Source organism: Pagrus pagrus (assembly GCF_965226575.1).
Source record: "Pagrus pagrus genome assembly, chromosome: 10".
Lineage (NCBI taxonomy): Eukaryota > Metazoa > Chordata > Actinopteri > Spariformes > Sparidae > Pagrus > Pagrus pagrus.
Window position 1 is genome coordinate 20324360 of NC_140194.1, and position 17374 is coordinate 20341733.

General features: G+C 42.1%; 1 protein-coding gene across 2 annotated transcripts in view; it reads left to right on the forward strand.

The window, feature by feature from the left end:
• The window catches only part of lrrk2 (leucine-rich repeat kinase 2), a 31392-nt gene that overhangs the window by 11868 nt on the left and 2150 nt on the right, over positions 1–17374 (forward strand). For both annotated transcript variants that reach the window (XM_084364249.1, XM_084364248.1), the window contains exons 14-48: positions 30–157; positions 1017–1161; positions 1688–1827; positions 2440–2568; positions 2918–3088; positions 3322–3586; positions 3717–3905; positions 4650–4765; positions 4968–5040; positions 5579–5775; positions 5864–6114; positions 6896–7044; positions 7558–7651; positions 7791–7977; positions 8133–8314; positions 8463–8686; positions 9385–9512; positions 10212–10430; positions 10518–10719; positions 10922–11010; positions 11398–11585; positions 11678–11832; positions 11919–12065; positions 12295–12486; positions 12684–12830; positions 13075–13187; positions 13317–13507; positions 13750–13910; positions 14001–14171; positions 14792–14892; positions 15080–15292; positions 15452–15645; positions 16417–16489; positions 16640–16830; positions 17158–17310. In XM_084364249.1, the coding sequence (XP_084220375.1) occupies positions 30–157; positions 1017–1161; positions 1688–1827; positions 2440–2568; positions 2918–3088; positions 3322–3586; positions 3717–3905; positions 4650–4765; positions 4968–5040; positions 5579–5775; positions 5864–6114; positions 6896–7044; positions 7558–7651; positions 7791–7977; positions 8133–8314; positions 8463–8686; positions 9385–9512; positions 10212–10430; positions 10518–10719; positions 10922–11010; positions 11398–11585; positions 11678–11832; positions 11919–12065; positions 12295–12486; positions 12684–12830; positions 13075–13187; positions 13317–13507; positions 13750–13910; positions 14001–14171; positions 14792–14892; positions 15080–15292; positions 15452–15645; positions 16417–16489; positions 16640–16830; positions 17158–17310 (5668 nt within the window). The remainder of the gene's footprint in view (positions 1–29; positions 158–1016; positions 1162–1687; positions 1828–2439; positions 2569–2917; positions 3089–3321; positions 3587–3716; positions 3906–4649; positions 4766–4967; positions 5041–5578; positions 5776–5863; positions 6115–6895; positions 7045–7557; positions 7652–7790; positions 7978–8132; positions 8315–8462; positions 8687–9384; positions 9513–10211; positions 10431–10517; positions 10720–10921; positions 11011–11397; positions 11586–11677; positions 11833–11918; positions 12066–12294; positions 12487–12683; positions 12831–13074; positions 13188–13316; positions 13508–13749; positions 13911–14000; positions 14172–14791; positions 14893–15079; positions 15293–15451; positions 15646–16416; positions 16490–16639; positions 16831–17157; positions 17311–17374) is intronic.

Consider the following 17374-nt stretch of genomic DNA (forward strand, 5'->3'; position numbering starts at 1 on the left):
ATCTTTCCTTGGTGTTTGTGGATTCTCAGACAGAAGTTTGAGGGAGAACGGCGCCTCGGTCTCAGATCCTGACATGGCCGACGTGTCGTTGAAGGTCCTGAAAAACCAGTGTGTGGTGGAAGGAGCTCACACCCTCTACCTGGAGGTTCTCAACAGGGTACGGAAGCACTGAGAAACCCTGAAATATCTCTCTAATTATTTCCATTTTCTGTCAGTCTTTTCACTTGTTTGATACTTTTTTGTCTTTGCACGCTTTTTTTAAAAATCTCACCGTACAAAATACATTAAAATCAAAATGATATGACCCCCTCCCCCCCAAAAAAATACAGGAGGGTAGAGGGTAAAGATTTTGTTTTGCACATAAAAGAGAAGCAGTGTACAAATACTCAGCCAGTACATATAGTTCTCACTCATTACATAAATTAAACAACAGTCCATCCATTCATTGCAGAAATTATACAGTAGCCTCTCCCGCAACCAGAACATCGGAACGGTGTAATTACATTTCTAAAAAGAATTTGCCAGTTGACTTGATGGTACCAATGAATGCTGAACATGGTCCTTTTTTCCCATGTGGCCGTTTGGTACCCCACTGCCCGAGGGCAGGATTCAAAACACGGACAAAAACAGCTTCTGTAAAGGGAAGGAACAAGAAAAAAAGCATCACATGTCAGTGGGAAAGTCAAAAGCCAATAATTAACCATAATATCTATGCTATTTAACTCCTTTTTTCACCAAGTAGATATAATCCATTTGAAGATGGGACATCTTTTTATGTCCAAAATAAAAGAAACAACACAAATTCAACTGGGTGACTTGACTCAGGACTCAACTTGACTTAACTTGCCCAAGGAAAGAGGAAATGACTTGGGACTTACTTGAGACTCACGTCTGCCATGTAATAACCCACAGTACTTTGAAATTGTACTATATTCAAACAATATTTGTTATTTAGACGCAGAGTATGAAGCGCTTCAACCAGCCTGATACTCAGTGCTGTTTGTGTTTATATGCAGTTCATCAGCAGCTCCCTCATACAGAAGTCTGGTCTGAAGGTGCTCTCTGCTCTGGCTGACTGCTCCGGTGCAGTGGACTTGCTCTGCCAGCAGGGGGCGATAGACACAGTGCTGCATACACTACAGATGTTCCCACAGGAACGAGGTAGGCCTATAGTTATTTTTGAGAAATAGCCTGAAAGAGAGGAACAAAAATTCGATTTTTGTCAGTTTCATGATTGCAATGGAGAGGAAAAATCAGCTACACCTCGACATCATTGATGATTTTCAATTGGCGATTGATGATTGATAATTCATGATGAATCATGAGTGTCTTAAACAGAATTCGCAGCAGGACAAGTCTTGCCTCTACAATGATAATCTTGGTACAACTGACAAATTATTTAATTGACACAAAAATAATTTGTCAGTTATTAGTAATTGCTCCATTTAGTTCCCTTCTTGAGGTTAGGTCCATAAAAGCTTATTAGATTTGAAAGTAGGAAGTAAGAGTTTCAGAGAAAAAATGTAGAATGCAGCATTTCTTTGACTAAGACACCACTGATTAGTGGAATAGGGTTAGTGGAATTATTAATTATGGAAAAATTCCCTTATCTGAGCAGTTAAAATGTCATGATTTCAATGTTAAAATGGTCAAATCATACCTTCACTAACTTCCAAACTTCTTCCAGAGATACACTACTGGGGTCTCACCCTGCTCAACTACCTCGTATCTAAGAAGAAGCTGTCGAGGATGATCGTACCTGTTCTGGCCTCCGTTGTGGTCGCCTCACTCGTCCAGTACAAAGAAGACTCTGAGATGCTCCTGAAGGTGACCTCAGTGATAGAACAGATTGAAAATCTATGTGACTGCTGCATTCCCTTTTTTTTTATCAACAAAAGTCTTGTTTTTTTATTCTGTTTGACCACAATACATGTTAAATATTTGTTTCCCATCTTTTATCATGCAAATGGTTATACTGAAATTGTATTGTTCACAGTTTGTCAGGAATTAGCAGCAAGATGACTAGACACCACTACCTACCACTGAAATGTGAAGAATGAATAGAAATAAAAAGATGATATACGAGTGACCAATTACAGCATTAACTGCTTTGAATCAAACACACATTATGTCAAAATGTCATGTATTATCATGACCGCCACATCATGCAGCCCTGCTTTAAAACTGAGTACTTATCTTTTAATTTTACAATGTTTTTCAGAATTAAAAACCAGCCAATAACCTCTGTAATGCTATCTTGTAATGTTAAATGTTGATATGATTGATTGCTAATTGTCTTGGTTCAGAACTTCAGTCGCAGCAGTGTAGACTTTGTTGTATTCTGTAGATATTACAGGCTATATACTGTAAGTCATATTGACTTGACTTCTCTTGACTGTTACTGATTATAGTTTTGTGCTTTTTACATGTGTCCTGCAGGGTTTCCAGGTGGGTCTCAGGATGCTGGATGCCTGTTCAGGAGCTGCAGCTGAACTGCAGAGAGAAGACTTTGACAGGCAGATCTTCCAACACCTCAGAGAAGAGACTCCTGACCAGAGCAACAACCCTGTGAGTTCTCATTACAGACTGCAAAAACTGATTTTACAGATCAGGTTCCACACAAACAAGTATTTCTCTTTTAATTGCTATTTTCCAAAATAAACAGGCAGCATTTTCCTAGATTCTGGGGTATTTCTGATTGATCTGCTGTCATGATGAAACACAGGCTGTACTGTACACATAGAGGAACATGCAGTACAAAAGGACATACCAGACATGCTTTAATACTGCTCAGATTAAGCGTGTAGGACCACTTGTCTTTTTCTTATTCCTATGTTATACGGATATTGTAAACCTTCACTGTAATTTATAAAACTGATGAGTCTCTTTTCTCCTTCTGTCTGCTCTCTGCTGTCAGCTGCGTAAGTCGATGTGCCTCGCTCTGGCTAAGATGTGGTGCGACTCAGAGCTACACTACAGCATGCTGGAAAAAGCATGCGAGGATGGAGACATGACGTTAGCCGAGTGTTTGATTGAGCTGGGTGCTGACATCAATAAGAAGACCAAAACTGAATCTCTCATCTATCAGGTCAGAGGTCACAAAACCCACAGGACACCATTAGGAACAAAACTGGAGTAGTTTATGTTTAATTTCCAGCCTTTTACCAGCCGGCAAATGTGTCCCGACTTTTGATGACAGTTCTTGGTGCTAAACAGTTGTTGATTTTTTTATTTAAATGGAGCACAGCCATAATAATAGATAGCTTAATCAATGATTCAAATAATCAACAGTTCAGACTCAATCATGGCCATCTTTTCCAGGTGTGTGAGAGAGGCGGACCCCTTGAGCTCGTGGAGCTGCTGCTTAGCCGAGGCGCCCACGAGCAGCATCTCCGCAGGGCTCTGGCTGTTAGCGTGAAGCGGGGCGACGGACCCACGATCATCCAGCTGCTGGGCCGTCTGGGTCTGGACCTCAACAACAGCGCCCTCTGCCTCGGTGGCTTCAGGCTGGGCCGCCTGGACGCCGCCTGGCTCAGCCCCCTGCTGGCTGAAAGAGGCAGAACACACAGTCTGCGCTACAACAACAGTGAGGAAGAGTTGATGCTTTTCTGTCTTTTTAGAAATTTTCTAGACTTAGAAGCTGATGAATTATTTGAAAGAAGTAAACAGCAGATGGGATGAATATTTACTTGCACGTACTGTGTTCTGTCTCCGAGGTAAAGGTATTAGTTTGGCGAGGTACATTCAGTCTTTCCAGAGGTCCAAGAGCAGCAGTGGTCCTCCCAGATCTCTGGCCGACCCCTGTCTGACATCTGGCTACATTTCTGAAGAGAGCGACGACTCCAGCTTCAGTTTTGTCTCCATGGACGACAGCCTGTTTTTCAATGACGACATGGAGAGTGATGGTAAAGTTTCACAGATGTTGGCTGAAGCTAATTCTAATAACTAATAACAGTATGACCTATATAAGTTATTTTTACACTCTGTTCCAACAAAGGCAGAAAATGAGTTCACACTTGAAGTGGAACTGATATTCTATTTAGCGCCTGAATCACAGCTGTGCTGACAAACAAAGTATTTCTACTACAGACCAAACTGAGGACAATAATCTGTTCCACTTCAAGTAAAATCTCTTTACTGTAACATTGTCTTCAGATCCCACACAGTTACATCTTGTATGTTTCCACTTCATTGATTAACATTATGTCATCCATCTTAACTCTTTGTAACTCTCCCTGTTGCGCATCAAATAAGTCACACTGATCACATCACAGCTTGTGATTTGTCTTGGTTGGTTTTTACAAAGTGAAGTGATGTTTTTACCAGTTATTTATGTTTCTTTGGTGTGTGATCATTTAGTTCAAAGTCGTCTTTAAGTGACTGTAGCTTTAAAAGCCTCACATGATAAAAATATGACCATTTCCACTGTCTGTAAATAGATGTCTCCTCATAGGCATCCGTCTGGAAGCTGAAAACAGAAAAGAAAATATTTTTATATATCAATGGTAATGGTTTGATTAAAAGGCAGAGACTTCTAACATACCTGAACTAAAGTGCACCTCATCCTGAGCTCGTTTCTGTTTTTCAAATGTAGTTTACCTCCTGATGATGGTGTCCTCACCTCTCAATGTGTCCTTTTCCTTTTGTAGGCAGTGATTCATTATCAGGTGTTTTGTCTCCAAAACCGCACAATAACTCGACAGAAGAGTTGAGAGGGGGGTCCTTCAAAAGGAAGCAGGGGCGTCGCAGACATGCCAGCGCAGAGGTAGAACCTCTTTATCAACATTTCAAATTTTATGCTTTTGTGATATTGATATTGTTTTGTGCAGTTTACTCTCAAGTCAAAGATTTACTTTCCTTGCAGTCCCTTTCTTAGAAATAAGACTGTAAATCCCATCCAAATGTGCGTCTGTTCCCTCACTGTCACTTCTTCTCTCTGGTGTCTGTGCCTTTCTTTCTTTTTCCAGAGTGGCCAGACTGAGACTGAACACAGTGAGTCCGTACACAGGAGATATGGAAGAACCGGCTCAGGTCAAAAAGGTATCTCCATCAGAATCGATTTGATTCTCATTCTGTCAAACATAGCAAAAAACTTTGTTTGCTTTCCTGTTTGACCTACACATGTTGATGATGATGTAACTTGCTTCTCATATGACAGTTAACAAGGGGGCACACACTGTTCATTTAATCAGTGACTGTTAGTCAACTAAAAAATAACTGGCAGCAAGCTTTTTCTGCTGAAGAAAACAGATTCCCTGTAGATCTTACTGTTTATACAGAACTATGCTTTGGATAATAATAACAGGAACGTGACGGAATATATACTTTTATGCAGTGATTACATACAAGCTTAAACATGTGTAGGATGTGTTTTCTGGATTTCGAAGAAAAGGTATTAATAATAGAAAGCACTCTGAGAACAGACTTCTTTCATGACAGAAAATGTTCAAACATCTGGAGAATGTATCTGCATTCGGATCTGGATCTTCCTCAAAAACACACAGTGTTAGACAACCACAGGATACTCAACACACCAGATTATTTGTCAGCTGTAGCTAATGATCCTTCTCCTCCTCAGTGTTTGGATCAGGTGACAACTCTGCTGCTCTGCCCAAAGAGAAGGAGAGGATCCGCCTGCTGGACCTGTCAGGAAATGAGTTGGCCTCTCTGTCCTGTCTGATGGATGATGCCTTCGTCCAGCAGCAGCTGGGACATCTCCTCCGCCTGGACCTTAGCCACAACTGTCTGCTGGAGTTTCCTTCAGCTCTTTGCCAGGTAATCCCTCTGATATGTGCTGAATCACCAAGATATAAAATGACTGGAAGAAATCCGTGCTGAAGCTTCTTTGTTTTTGATTTGACAGAATTTGAAGAGTCTGACTCGACTGGACCTTCAGGGCAACCAGCTCCAGTCGCTGCCAGTCGAGCTGCTGTCTCTGCTCTCACTGAGCATGCTGAATGTCTCCCGTAACTGTGTGGGTCCGCTGCTGACCTTTGACCCCGCTGTCACCTGCCCGTCACTGCGGCAGCTCAATCTGTCTTTCAACAAAATCACCACATGCCCTCACGAGCTGGGCCGCGCCGTGAATCAGCTGGAGGAGCTGTTTATGGAAGGGTAGGCTGCTGGTTTGAACGCATGAGCAGGGAAAGTGTATTGTTGTTTTCGATTTTTCACCAAAGTATTCGTAGTTCTGACGAGAAACTCTCTTCATTCTCGCTATAAGGAAGTGAACGCGCTCACATTAATGTCACTGTCACTGTTTTGATGTGTTGGTTTCTATAAAAACAGCAGAACCACATAACAATTTTTTCTCTGGACTTTCCCATTTCAGAAAGAGGAAATATGGAAAATTATGAAATTATAAAATTCACTTTCAGTAATTTATTGCGCAGCACAAAGTCTGGCAGATATCCTGTGATTGTGGTGTTTTCCCTAAAATGGGCCAACATATTGATGGGGGTTTACAGTGACTCCTGCTGTGTAAAAGGGTTGTGCAATCCAATCTCAATAAACTCAACTTCATTATCTTGGTTCAGTTTCGTCACATACCTTTCTAAATAAATCACTGTTGTGCTGAGGCATTACTAGAAAGCACACAGCGAGCACACAGCTCCACCAGTGCTGCACAAACCTCTTATTTTCATACAGAAAATGTTTGCAGTCATGTTAATCAGGGGATACATGTGCAGACTTTTTGTTTTCAAGTAAATGCAGTAGATTATAAGAAAATAGAAAATAGCATTGAAAACATGATAATTTGTCATACTTGTCATTTTAAGTTATTGGTCAAATTTAGCCCTTAAGCATCTTTGTCAAATCAGGTTCCTCCATCCTTTTTAATCTCAACAGCATCAAGCCTCCATTTGTGGTGACGTTTTTCTTTTTCTCTTTTCAGTAACAGCATAACTGAGCTTTGTGAGCCTCTCTGTCTGCCGGAGATCAAGCTGCTGGATGTGAGCAAGAACAGTGTGGAGAATATTTCTCCAGACTTCCTGACTGGCTGCCCCAAACTGGAAACTTTCAGTGTCTCTATGAACAAAATCTGTGAGTACCATTCAAGTAACTGTTTATTAGATTCAAAACCTGCAGCTGAAGAGCTCTGTACCTTCTTTGTCTGCCCAATTTGTGCTTTGGAAAACACTCAAGCACCAAGTGACCTTGAGGAAGATCATGTGGACAGACAGAGTAAATGGGTTTAATGAGAGAGTATTTAATCAAAACAGAATTCCCTCCAAAACACAGTAGAATCAGACTGTCAACGTAGCTGTAAAGGCATTTTAGAAATGTAGACATTGGCTTTATTGGCCAGTCAGTTTAATTGAAAAATGAATAGAAACAGTTAGACTTAATTTAGAGCTATTTGGACAATATTAACATTTGAAGTTTTGTGTTTTTTTGTCTTTTTTTAATATATTTCTCAGCAGAATAAGGCATGAAAAAGTGATTTATAATGACTAATAAAGAGCCAATATGCTACTAATATGCATGCTAACAAGCAACTACTTAATGGTTAATATGTGTACTATAAAGTGTCTGAGCTTTACTGTTTTTCTCCAGGTTCCCTGTCACATCTCTCATCCAAGATCACGACACTGAAACTAGCAAACAACAATTTCACTGAAGTTTCTGAGGCGATACTTCATCTCCCAAAGTAAGTCAGAAACTCAACTAGTTTTCTATAGTTCTGATTTATACAATTTTCCAGACCACTATCACTAACTGTCTGTCAAAGCTTGGTTTTCAGCTTTATACCAAAGAGCAATGTTTGATTCATACCTCATTTTGTCCAGCTTGAGGTCCGTCGACATGAGGACCAACAACATTGCTGTTCTGCCTGGACCGGGACTCTGGGAGTCCAGCAACCTCAGAGAGCTGATGTTCAGTCAGAACTGTATCAAAGACCTGGATCTGAGTGGACCGATCTACAAATGGGTCAGACTGGAGAAACTCCACCTGAGTGACAACAAGCTCACTGAGGTAAAGAATAGGTTACCTTTCAAAAGAGTTGACAGGATTTTCTCAGCTATCATGAGCCCTTTTTTCATTGTTCACCATGAAATGCTGTGAAAGTAGAGAATATCCTGGTGTTAATGACAGAGCACTGATTTGATGGTTGTCTCGTCTCTGTTCAGATCCCCCCACAGATCGGCCTGTTGGAAGGCCTGACCTCCCTCGATGTGAGTCGTAACACAAACCTGCGCTCCTTCCCTGATGAGATGGGTAAACTGAGTAGACTGTGGGACCTGCCGCTGGACGGCCTGAAACTCCAGCTGGACCTCAAACTCATTGGCAGCAAGACCAAAGACATTGTCAGGTCAGGGGCTTGTTTATGAAGATTTAAATATCACACATTTGTTCTATTTTCACCACACTTTATGATCTTGAATTTGTAAAACAAGAAATATAATTAACCTAACTTCAGAATAAATCAGCCATTTCTTTCCTCCCTCCCTCTTCCCCAGGTTTCTGCAGCAGCGGCTGAAGAAGGCGGTGCCGTACTACCGAATGAAGCTCATCGTGGTGGGGAACGCAGGCAGTGGGAAGACCACCCTGATCCAGCAGCTGATGAAGCTGAAGCGCTCCCAGGTGACCTCGAAGCGGACCATTGCTGGCATCGACGTCCGTGACTGGACCATCAGGGAACGGGACAGGAAGAAGATGGTGTTGAACGTCTGGGACTTCTCAGGTTGGTCAACAAATGACAGTTAACGTTACACAACAGTCCTTACAGCAGGTGACAGCTGCAGAGATGTGTGTTAAATGGAGTACTAGAGCCCAAATCCCCTTCGTAACCAAGATCATATCAAAAATGTGTCTGACGTATTCAGGTCCAAGTTGTCAGTTTAAGACCACATACCCATGCAAGAAAAACAATCAAAAGAAGAATTGCAAGTGAAAAGTTTTTCACATGCACAGCAGGTTCCCAGAGAAAAAGGATTAACAGGATCAGAAGTGAGTTAGAAGTGAAGGAAAAACTGACTCACTTTTGTTGAAAATCCATGAATATGTATCTTGCGTTTGTCGGTGATTCCTTCTCTTTCCATCTAAGCTAAGTTGTTTTTTTCAATATAGGCCATAATAATAATATTAATATCACTCTTCTTGTCTCAGACACTCGATGCTCACATATAATTAACAGCACATCACCTTCTCAGTTGTTGTAAGATTCATTTTCATTGGCATGTCTAATATCTTCAACCGTGTGATAATGGTGGATTTCATTGCACAGAAGTGAACATTATCTTCCTCTGTGTCCAAGCAATCAATTATCAAAGAACAAGTTGTAGACATTCTTACGAGGAACAAAACAGGATTATTACAGAGTATGTACATAATTCATATGTCTTAAGTCGTGTATGTTATGTCATGTTTCCCCCTTTACAGGAGGAGAGGAGTTCAGTGGCTCTCACCCTCACTTCCTGACCTCCAGAGCTCTCTACCTGGTCGTGTACAACCTCAGCAAAGGAGCCAGTCAGGTGGACGCCCTCAAACCCTGGCTCTTCAACATCAAAGTGAGTCATAGACCAAAGATTCACAGAGTTATCATGATGAACTATTGAGATCAGAGGGATGATGAATACCCTTATTTGTTTATTAACCATGTTTTGCAATTTAGAAAAATATCACAGACGAGTTTAAGTTTTAAATTATATTGGTAGAATGTAAATTTAATTATTTCTTAAGCCATTATTTGAAGAGATGTAAGTTGCTGATTGCTGCTATAGATGATAGGAGATAGGATTATGGGAGAGAGCATGAGAAAACAATGTTCAGTCTTAGTATGTGCATGATCGTACACATGTGCTGTGTAGTTTTAAGTCAGTTGTCACATTGTGTCGTATGTGTTAAGCCTTTCTTGGATTAACATATTTTACACTAAATGCTGAGCATACCGGTCATTTTGTCTAAAATTCAGTTTATAATGTCACTTTTTAAAAAAATAGGTAATGACGTAAAGTTTCTAATGTAAAAATGTTTGGACATCACAGCTAACTTTGAAATTAAATAAATTATGTACATGCATTGTTTAATTTCTTTAATTTTCATGCCATGCACACAAAGTGCCCACCCCTCCTGGGTTCTCATCCTTTATGTCCTTGTAGACAGGACAGCGATTCAAAAATAGATCCTCATTCTCAAAATAACCTAGCTCAGACAACAAGCATATTTTTGTCCATCTTTTGTCAAATCGTTGCTCATTTGTCCTTCAGGCTGTAGCTCCTCTGTCCCCGGTCATCCTGGTGGGAACACACACCGATGTGAGCGAGGAGCTGCAACTACAAGCCTGCCTGACCAAGATCAGAGAGGAGCTGCTGAACCACCAGGGCTTCCCTGCCATCAGGGACTACCACATGGTCTCCGTCTGCGAGGACTCGGACGCCATGACCAAGCTCCGCAAGGCCATCGCCAGGGAGGTCACCAGCTTTAAGGTAAATTGACTCAAACGGCTGATTAAACATTTCCTTTCTTGCTCCTCTCTGATGTCCTCACCCTCTCATCTCCTCTCCCTGTCACAGATCCAGGGCCAGCCTGTGATGGGCCAGCTGGTTCCAGAATGCTACGTGGAGCTGGAGCGCCGCGTTCTGCAGGAGAGAACCAGGGTTCCCCCAGAGTTCCCCGTTCTCAGGCACCAGGAGCTGCTGCAGCTCATCCAGGAGAGTCAGCTGCAGCTGGAGGAAGCTGAGCTGCCTCACGCTGTTCACTTCCTCAGTGAAGCCGGTCAGAAACATTCAACATCTTACAGACCTACAACTTTTTGGAAAGAAATGGCTGATTGTTATAAAGCTTTAGTAGAATAGAGTGTCCCTGTCGCAGGCAGACAACAGGATGATGTGTGATAATATTAATTTAAATCTCACCTTGTTTTCCCCTTGAACACATTGTCTGTCTGACTGTTTTATTTCCTCCTCCGTCACTGAAGGGGTTTTGCTGCACTTTGACGACCCGGCACTTCAGCTCCAAGAGCTCTACTTCATCGAACCGCAGTGGCTGTGCCACATCATCTCCCAGGTAGCCTCATGTGAACACACAGAGACGATCACACACGCTTTGTGTCTTTGTTCAGGCTAACTGCGATGCTTAAATGAGATCAGTTTCAGATCTTGTTTTTATTTGCCATATGTGAGCAGATGGAAAAATGAGACCTCCCCCATCTCTCTCCATTGCCTTTAAAAGCCTGTGGACAATTTTTTTGCATCTGTCTTTAGAATTCTCTTTTTGCTGTCGTTGCTTTCTTTATGGCATCTTGTTTTTAATTTATAGGTTACAATGTCGCCCAAGGTGTTGAAAACGGTGATTTCTGTGTGTTATCATTAAAAGTAAATGAAATGAAATGATTAAAGAATGTGTCAGCTCTGTCAGTGCACAGAGTCAGGTGTTGTCTGTGTCTCTGTGTAGAAACTGACATTAAAGAGCTGTGGCCTTTGGGAGCACCCTAAAGGAGTTGTTCAGCGCTCGATGGTGGAGAAGTTTCTGTTTGAGACCAAATGTTTCCCCAAGAGCCACCTGACGCAGTTCTTCAAACTGCTGGAGAAGTTTCAGATCGCTCTGCCCTTCGGCGAGGACCAGCTGCTGGTACCCAGCAGGTATGTTTAAATTTGCAACTACAGATGTTTTGTTTTAGGAAATGAACATATCCAAATAATTTTCTATTACTCACTCTTCTCTTATTTTACAGTTTGTCCAAACACAGACCGGTGATAGAGCTGCCTCACTGTGAGAACTCAGAGGTGATTGTGCGTCTGTACGAGATGCCGTACTTCCCCATGGATTACTGGTCTCGCCAGATCAGCCGCTTACTGGAGTTTTCTTCTTATTTGCTTTGTGGAAAAGGTAAAGTGGATATAGAGTAGATACAGTCCCTGTTCCATTACCCAGTGGTCTATAAAATGAATTATCTTGGTGTGTGTTTAATCCAGAAAAAGTGATGCGACCCAACCGGATCTACTGGAGGAGAGGCGTGTACCTGAGCTGGTCCCCAGAGGCCTACTGTCTGGTGGAGGCTGCCTCAGTGGAGGAGAACCCCTCCAGCTTCGTCAGGATCACTGTGCCCTCGTCAAGAAAAGGTGCTATTGTTTTTAAAATTTCTGGTCTTATCAGACTCCAAATATCCCGGGATGACTCTGTTTACGTGACATGAGGAGTGTCTTTCAATCATGTTTTAGACGACTGCTGTGATTTCCAGAAGTTTAATTCAGTAATTTATTAGTTTAGTAAACTTAACATGTTGCTACTGTTGCTAGTAGTGATCATGTCAGTGATGATGACCATCATTGTTAACTCTTTACCCACCAGGCCGGGTGCTGTTGGGTCAGGTGGTGGATCACATCGACTCCCTGCTGGAGGAGTGGTTTCCCGGCCTGCTGAACACAGACATGCACGGCAGCGGTGAGGCTCTGCTGAAGAAGTGGGCTCTCTACAGCTTCGAGGACGGACAGGAGTGGAGCAAGATTCTGCTCGAGGACCTCTTTACCTATTTCGACAACGGTACGGAAGCCACACTGAAAAACAACACGTGTTTTGTCAGCGTGGAGCCAAAAATGTTCCTTTTTTAATCCATAGAAACTTTGTTCAAAATGCATTGTGTTTGGTTGCTAGAAACGTTCAGTAGCACCTCTTTTACGCCCTGCATTTTTCCAGTTATCTATCAATTATCTGTTATGTCATTGATTTTATTATCACAGATTTCCTGCTGGTGAACTCAGAGGACGCCCGCTGCACTCTCCCCATCTCTCAGATTGCTCCTGACTTGGTGCTGAGTGATCAGCCTGCAGGAACAATACTGGACAGTGAAGAGCTGGAGGTAGACATGTCTAAAGAGAACAGACTGGGTACGCTTATCTAATTTCCACACATAAACATTTTTATGATATCTAATTTAATAAATGACCATTAAACCCTATAATTTTTGGTAAAAAGAGACAAGATAAAATAAAGGATCTTGATTGTTTCCTCTCCTGTTTGAACTTTCTGTTATTGCTTGTCTTAATCAAAAAACTTACCAATTTCTTTCTTTCATAATGCCTTAACAATATTAAATGAAACACATAATTTTATAATATATTTTGTTCTCAGGGGACGGTGGCTTTGGGACCGTCTATCGAGGTGTCTACAAAAATGAAGAAGTAGCTGTGAAAATATTCAACAAGCATGCATCTGAGCTTTACATCTACAGACTCCTTAGACAGGTACCTCAGACAACCTAAAATAAAACTGAAACTGAAAGGATTTTTGTGAACACCAGCTTTTTCTAACCTGTAGTTTACTGCCACGATCTTTCCTTCACATCGCTTCTGTTCTGGTCTGTTTCTCTCCAGGAGTTGGTGGTGTTGGGTCGCCTCCGTCACCCCAGCCTGGTAGGTCTCCTGGCAGCCGGCTCATCTCCGCAGGTCCTGGTGATGGAGCTGGCTCTGCGAGGCTCACTGGATTCCTTGTTTGAACACGAAAACGGCAGCCTGAACCAAAAACTTCAGCACAGAATCGCTCTGCAGGTGGCCGACGGACTCAGGTAGAGAGTTTGGGATGATACTGTGACATTTCTTGTCTTGTCCTTGTCTAGCCTGTCCAACCTTTTTTTCTAAAGAATTTACTGAAAAACAGTTTAAGCATAGCATCTTTAATTGTGGTAAACACAATCAACCAAACAGTTTATGACGCATATTTAACACCAAACTAATCCTCTAAATCAGATTCAAATTTTGAAAACTATGGTGTGAAAAATGTGAAAATTTGTTTCATCTGTGTGAGCAGGTACCTCCACTCATCCATGATCATTTATCGGGATCTGAAGCCCCACAATGTGCTTCTGTTCAACCTGAAGACGGACTCGGAGATAATCGCCAAGATCACAGACTACGGCATCGCTCAGTACTGCTGCAGCATGGGAGTGAGGAGCTCCGAGGGAACACCAGGTCAGACACCTCTGCAAACCTTAAGCTCACATCCTGATTATATTTAAGGTCATGCCAAGCTTTTGAAATTAATGACTGTATGTCTGGCAGGTTTCCGGGCACCAGAGGTCGCCCGAGGTAACGTGATCTACAACCAGCAGGCGGATGTGTTCTCTTTCGGCCTGCTGCTCTACGACCTGCTGACCTGTGGTGAGCGAATCTCTGACGGCATGAAGTTCCCCAGTGAGTTCGATGAGGTCGCAGTGCAGGGAAAACTGCCAGGTAATAAAAAAAGAGTTCTTCCATGAAGCTTAAAAATCAAATCTGTAACCAGATATTAAAGTACCACAATCATTACCGACTCTAAAATACAGTAGCGTCGGCCTGCTCAGCTGTCTACTCAACTGTTTTGCGCTACTGTCATCAGGTGTTTTGGATGCTCCAGCTGTGGTGCTTAAGTAGCACTTGTGCTCTGTTCATTGCAATCAACATTACTGTTTGGAGTCCCATTTGAAGTTTTTTTCTGCAGTATTTTGATAGTCTTATACTGTATTTTTTATTAAAAAAATAAATAAATCTATGATTCCTCCACATTCCACTAGAGGGAGCTTGCGCACTGCACATGTTTCTTGTACCACAGTTTGAGAATTGTGATTTTAAGGAGATATTATGAGATCACACTTTTTTAATTAATCATTGTATAGACAACTTAGATAGTCACTTAGTTACAGAATCACGTTTAACAAAGAAAATTAATTCAGGATTGATCTATTCTCAAACTGCAGCACACAAATCATAATTGTAAGAGGACGAAACCATGTTAATTACACATAATTGTAAACTCGTTTCTGCTGTGCTTACAATCGTAATCATGAGTGACACGTTCCCTGTTTTGTACACAGATCCAGTAAAACACTACGGTTGCTTACCTTGGCCGGGCTTCCAGGCCCTCATGAAGGACTGTTTGAGGGACAGCCCTCAAGCTCGACCCACCTCAGCTCAGGTCAGGACCTGAAGAATATGTATCTGTGTTGAAAGGAGGGCCGCTGCTGCTTTCATTTTACTGACATAGTCAAAGAAGGCAGAGCAATGAGAGCAATAGAGATAAGCTGTAGAGAAGTTCTGTAATTAGAGTATATTTCATGATTTCAGGGGCCATTTAGTATTTGTGTGTCCTGTGGTGTGCGCAGGTGTTCGATAGACTAAATTCAGGGGAGATGCTGTGCCTGATGAGGGAGTTGGTGGTTCCCCGGGCGTTCAACGCTGAGTGCTTCACTGTGAGCTCCGGCAGCAGTGACGGCTCCTCGATCGGCCACAGAGCTTGGCTGGGTGGAGGCAACAGCACCCAGCGACTGGGCTCCGTCACAGCTGTGGACCTAGACACCAACAAAGTTACTACACAGGTACCAACAACACCGGATATGTACTTGATTTTGACTTGAAACTTACCTTGAAATTCTGTGTAGCTGTAAATAAGCACAGTATTGAAGACATTGAGAGTGAATCCCAGTGTTTAATAGGAACATGTTCTCCTTTTATGTTTGTTTTTCTCACTCCTGCAGGAGATTGACACCAGTCCTGTCTTGTGTCTTGTGACTGTCCAAATCCCTGACGAGGCCTGTGATTGGATGGTGGCAGGCACACAATCGGGCTCCTTAGTGGTCATCAGCACTGAGGACACGTCTATGTGGCACCACCTGCAGAGAGTCAAAGATGCTGTCACCTCATTGTACTTCCATGTGCACCCTCGACGCACGTAAGTGTAACAAAACACTAAAACCTGATGCGACTGTACACTCGTGGAGGATTTAATGTCTTGCTGCTACACTTTCCTTTTTACTTTATTAATTGGTGCATTAAACTAGTCTCATGTATTATATTAACTGTATTACATTAATAACAAAAACAAATAGATTGTCTGGTCTCACTAGCACAAGTTAGGGGCTCACATAAACATTGGTTTCCATTTTCCGAGAACCATGAATATACATGTACAAAGTTAATTTTAATCCTACAAAGGATTTTACAGATCTCTTGTCAAGTGGGCATCTCGATCTAACAGTGGTGCTAGAGGATATTGTGAATCAGAGGGTCTGCCTAATATTTAGATAATCATTCTCTGAGGATGATGAATATCTCATGAATCTGGCCAAAGATTTAAATGAGCTGACCAACCAAGCGTCCTGACTAACATCGGCATTGTGTCACAAAGCAGCTTTCAGTAATTTAGACAAATATTGGACTAAATTTGGTCTTGAACATGAAGGACTATTAAAACATGGCACCAGATAGCTGCTGTTGTTTGATCATGTTTGCTAGATAACAAGTCAGGTTACAGTTTGTGGCATCCTGAGGTAAAAATGTACAGACCTCTCCTTTTAATACTGATGTTATCCACAGCCCTTTATGGCTGTGTATGGCCTCTTATTAAATAAAACTGATGCTCTGCAGTATTTTCATACAGATACATTCCAGGTTTAGTAATTTGATTTGAATGCTGAATGCTGAATCTTTTTTTTCTTTTCAGCCAAAGGAAGAATTACTTGCTGGTTGGGACAGCTGATGGAATTCTCACAGTTTATGAGGACTCTGTGCTCAAGGTAAATATTAGATATTAAATAAAACACCCACTACGTTTGCTCTCAAAACATGACTGTTTTTCGCGCCTTGTCCTCCCCTGCTGTAAACATATCCTGATACTGTATCCATCAGCAGTTTGGACCTACATTCTCTTCTCCTTCTCTTTCCAGCAGGAGAACGGGCAGCCGGTTAAAACCCTCGCTGTGGGAAACATCAGCACGCCCGTCATGTGCCTGGGCCAGTCGGTGCATGCGCTGGACAGCAGGTCTGTGTGGGCCGGCTGCGGGACCAAGATCCACTCCTTTACCGCCGACTACGATGTGTGCAAGTCCATCGACACAAGACCAAACCTCATCTTCCAGTGAGTCCATGTCATGTTGGGAAATGAGAAGCAGCTTGTTGTTGAAAGTTGAGCTGACGCAGTTTGGAAACAGAACGTTTTTGGATCAAATCAACTTCGAATGTTGATGTGTGTTGAGCGGGGTGCGACTGAAGAATGAGCACTTGTACTTTTATAAAAAAACTTTTCCTGCATAAAAAGGTTGTTAATGGTATGAATCCATCATAAATCTGTGTTTTCTTCACAATTATTCCTGCATGTTTGACAAGCTGAAAAAGTGAAGTTTAAAGTGAAGGTCAGTTGTTATATCATTGTCATCGGTACATCGTACGTGTGTGTGTCCCTCAGGCAGCAGCGGTCATTGGCCGGTAAAGCCTGTGTGTCTCGAATGGTTGTGGATAAATACGTTTACCTGAACAAAGCCGGGACACCAACCGTCGAGGTTTGGGATAAGAGGAGCGAGAGGATGGTGGACTGCATCGACTGTGCTCAGATCATCAGGTACACACATGCATGCATGCAGGAACAATTATTATGTATCGTTTCCCAATATAGTCCATAATCT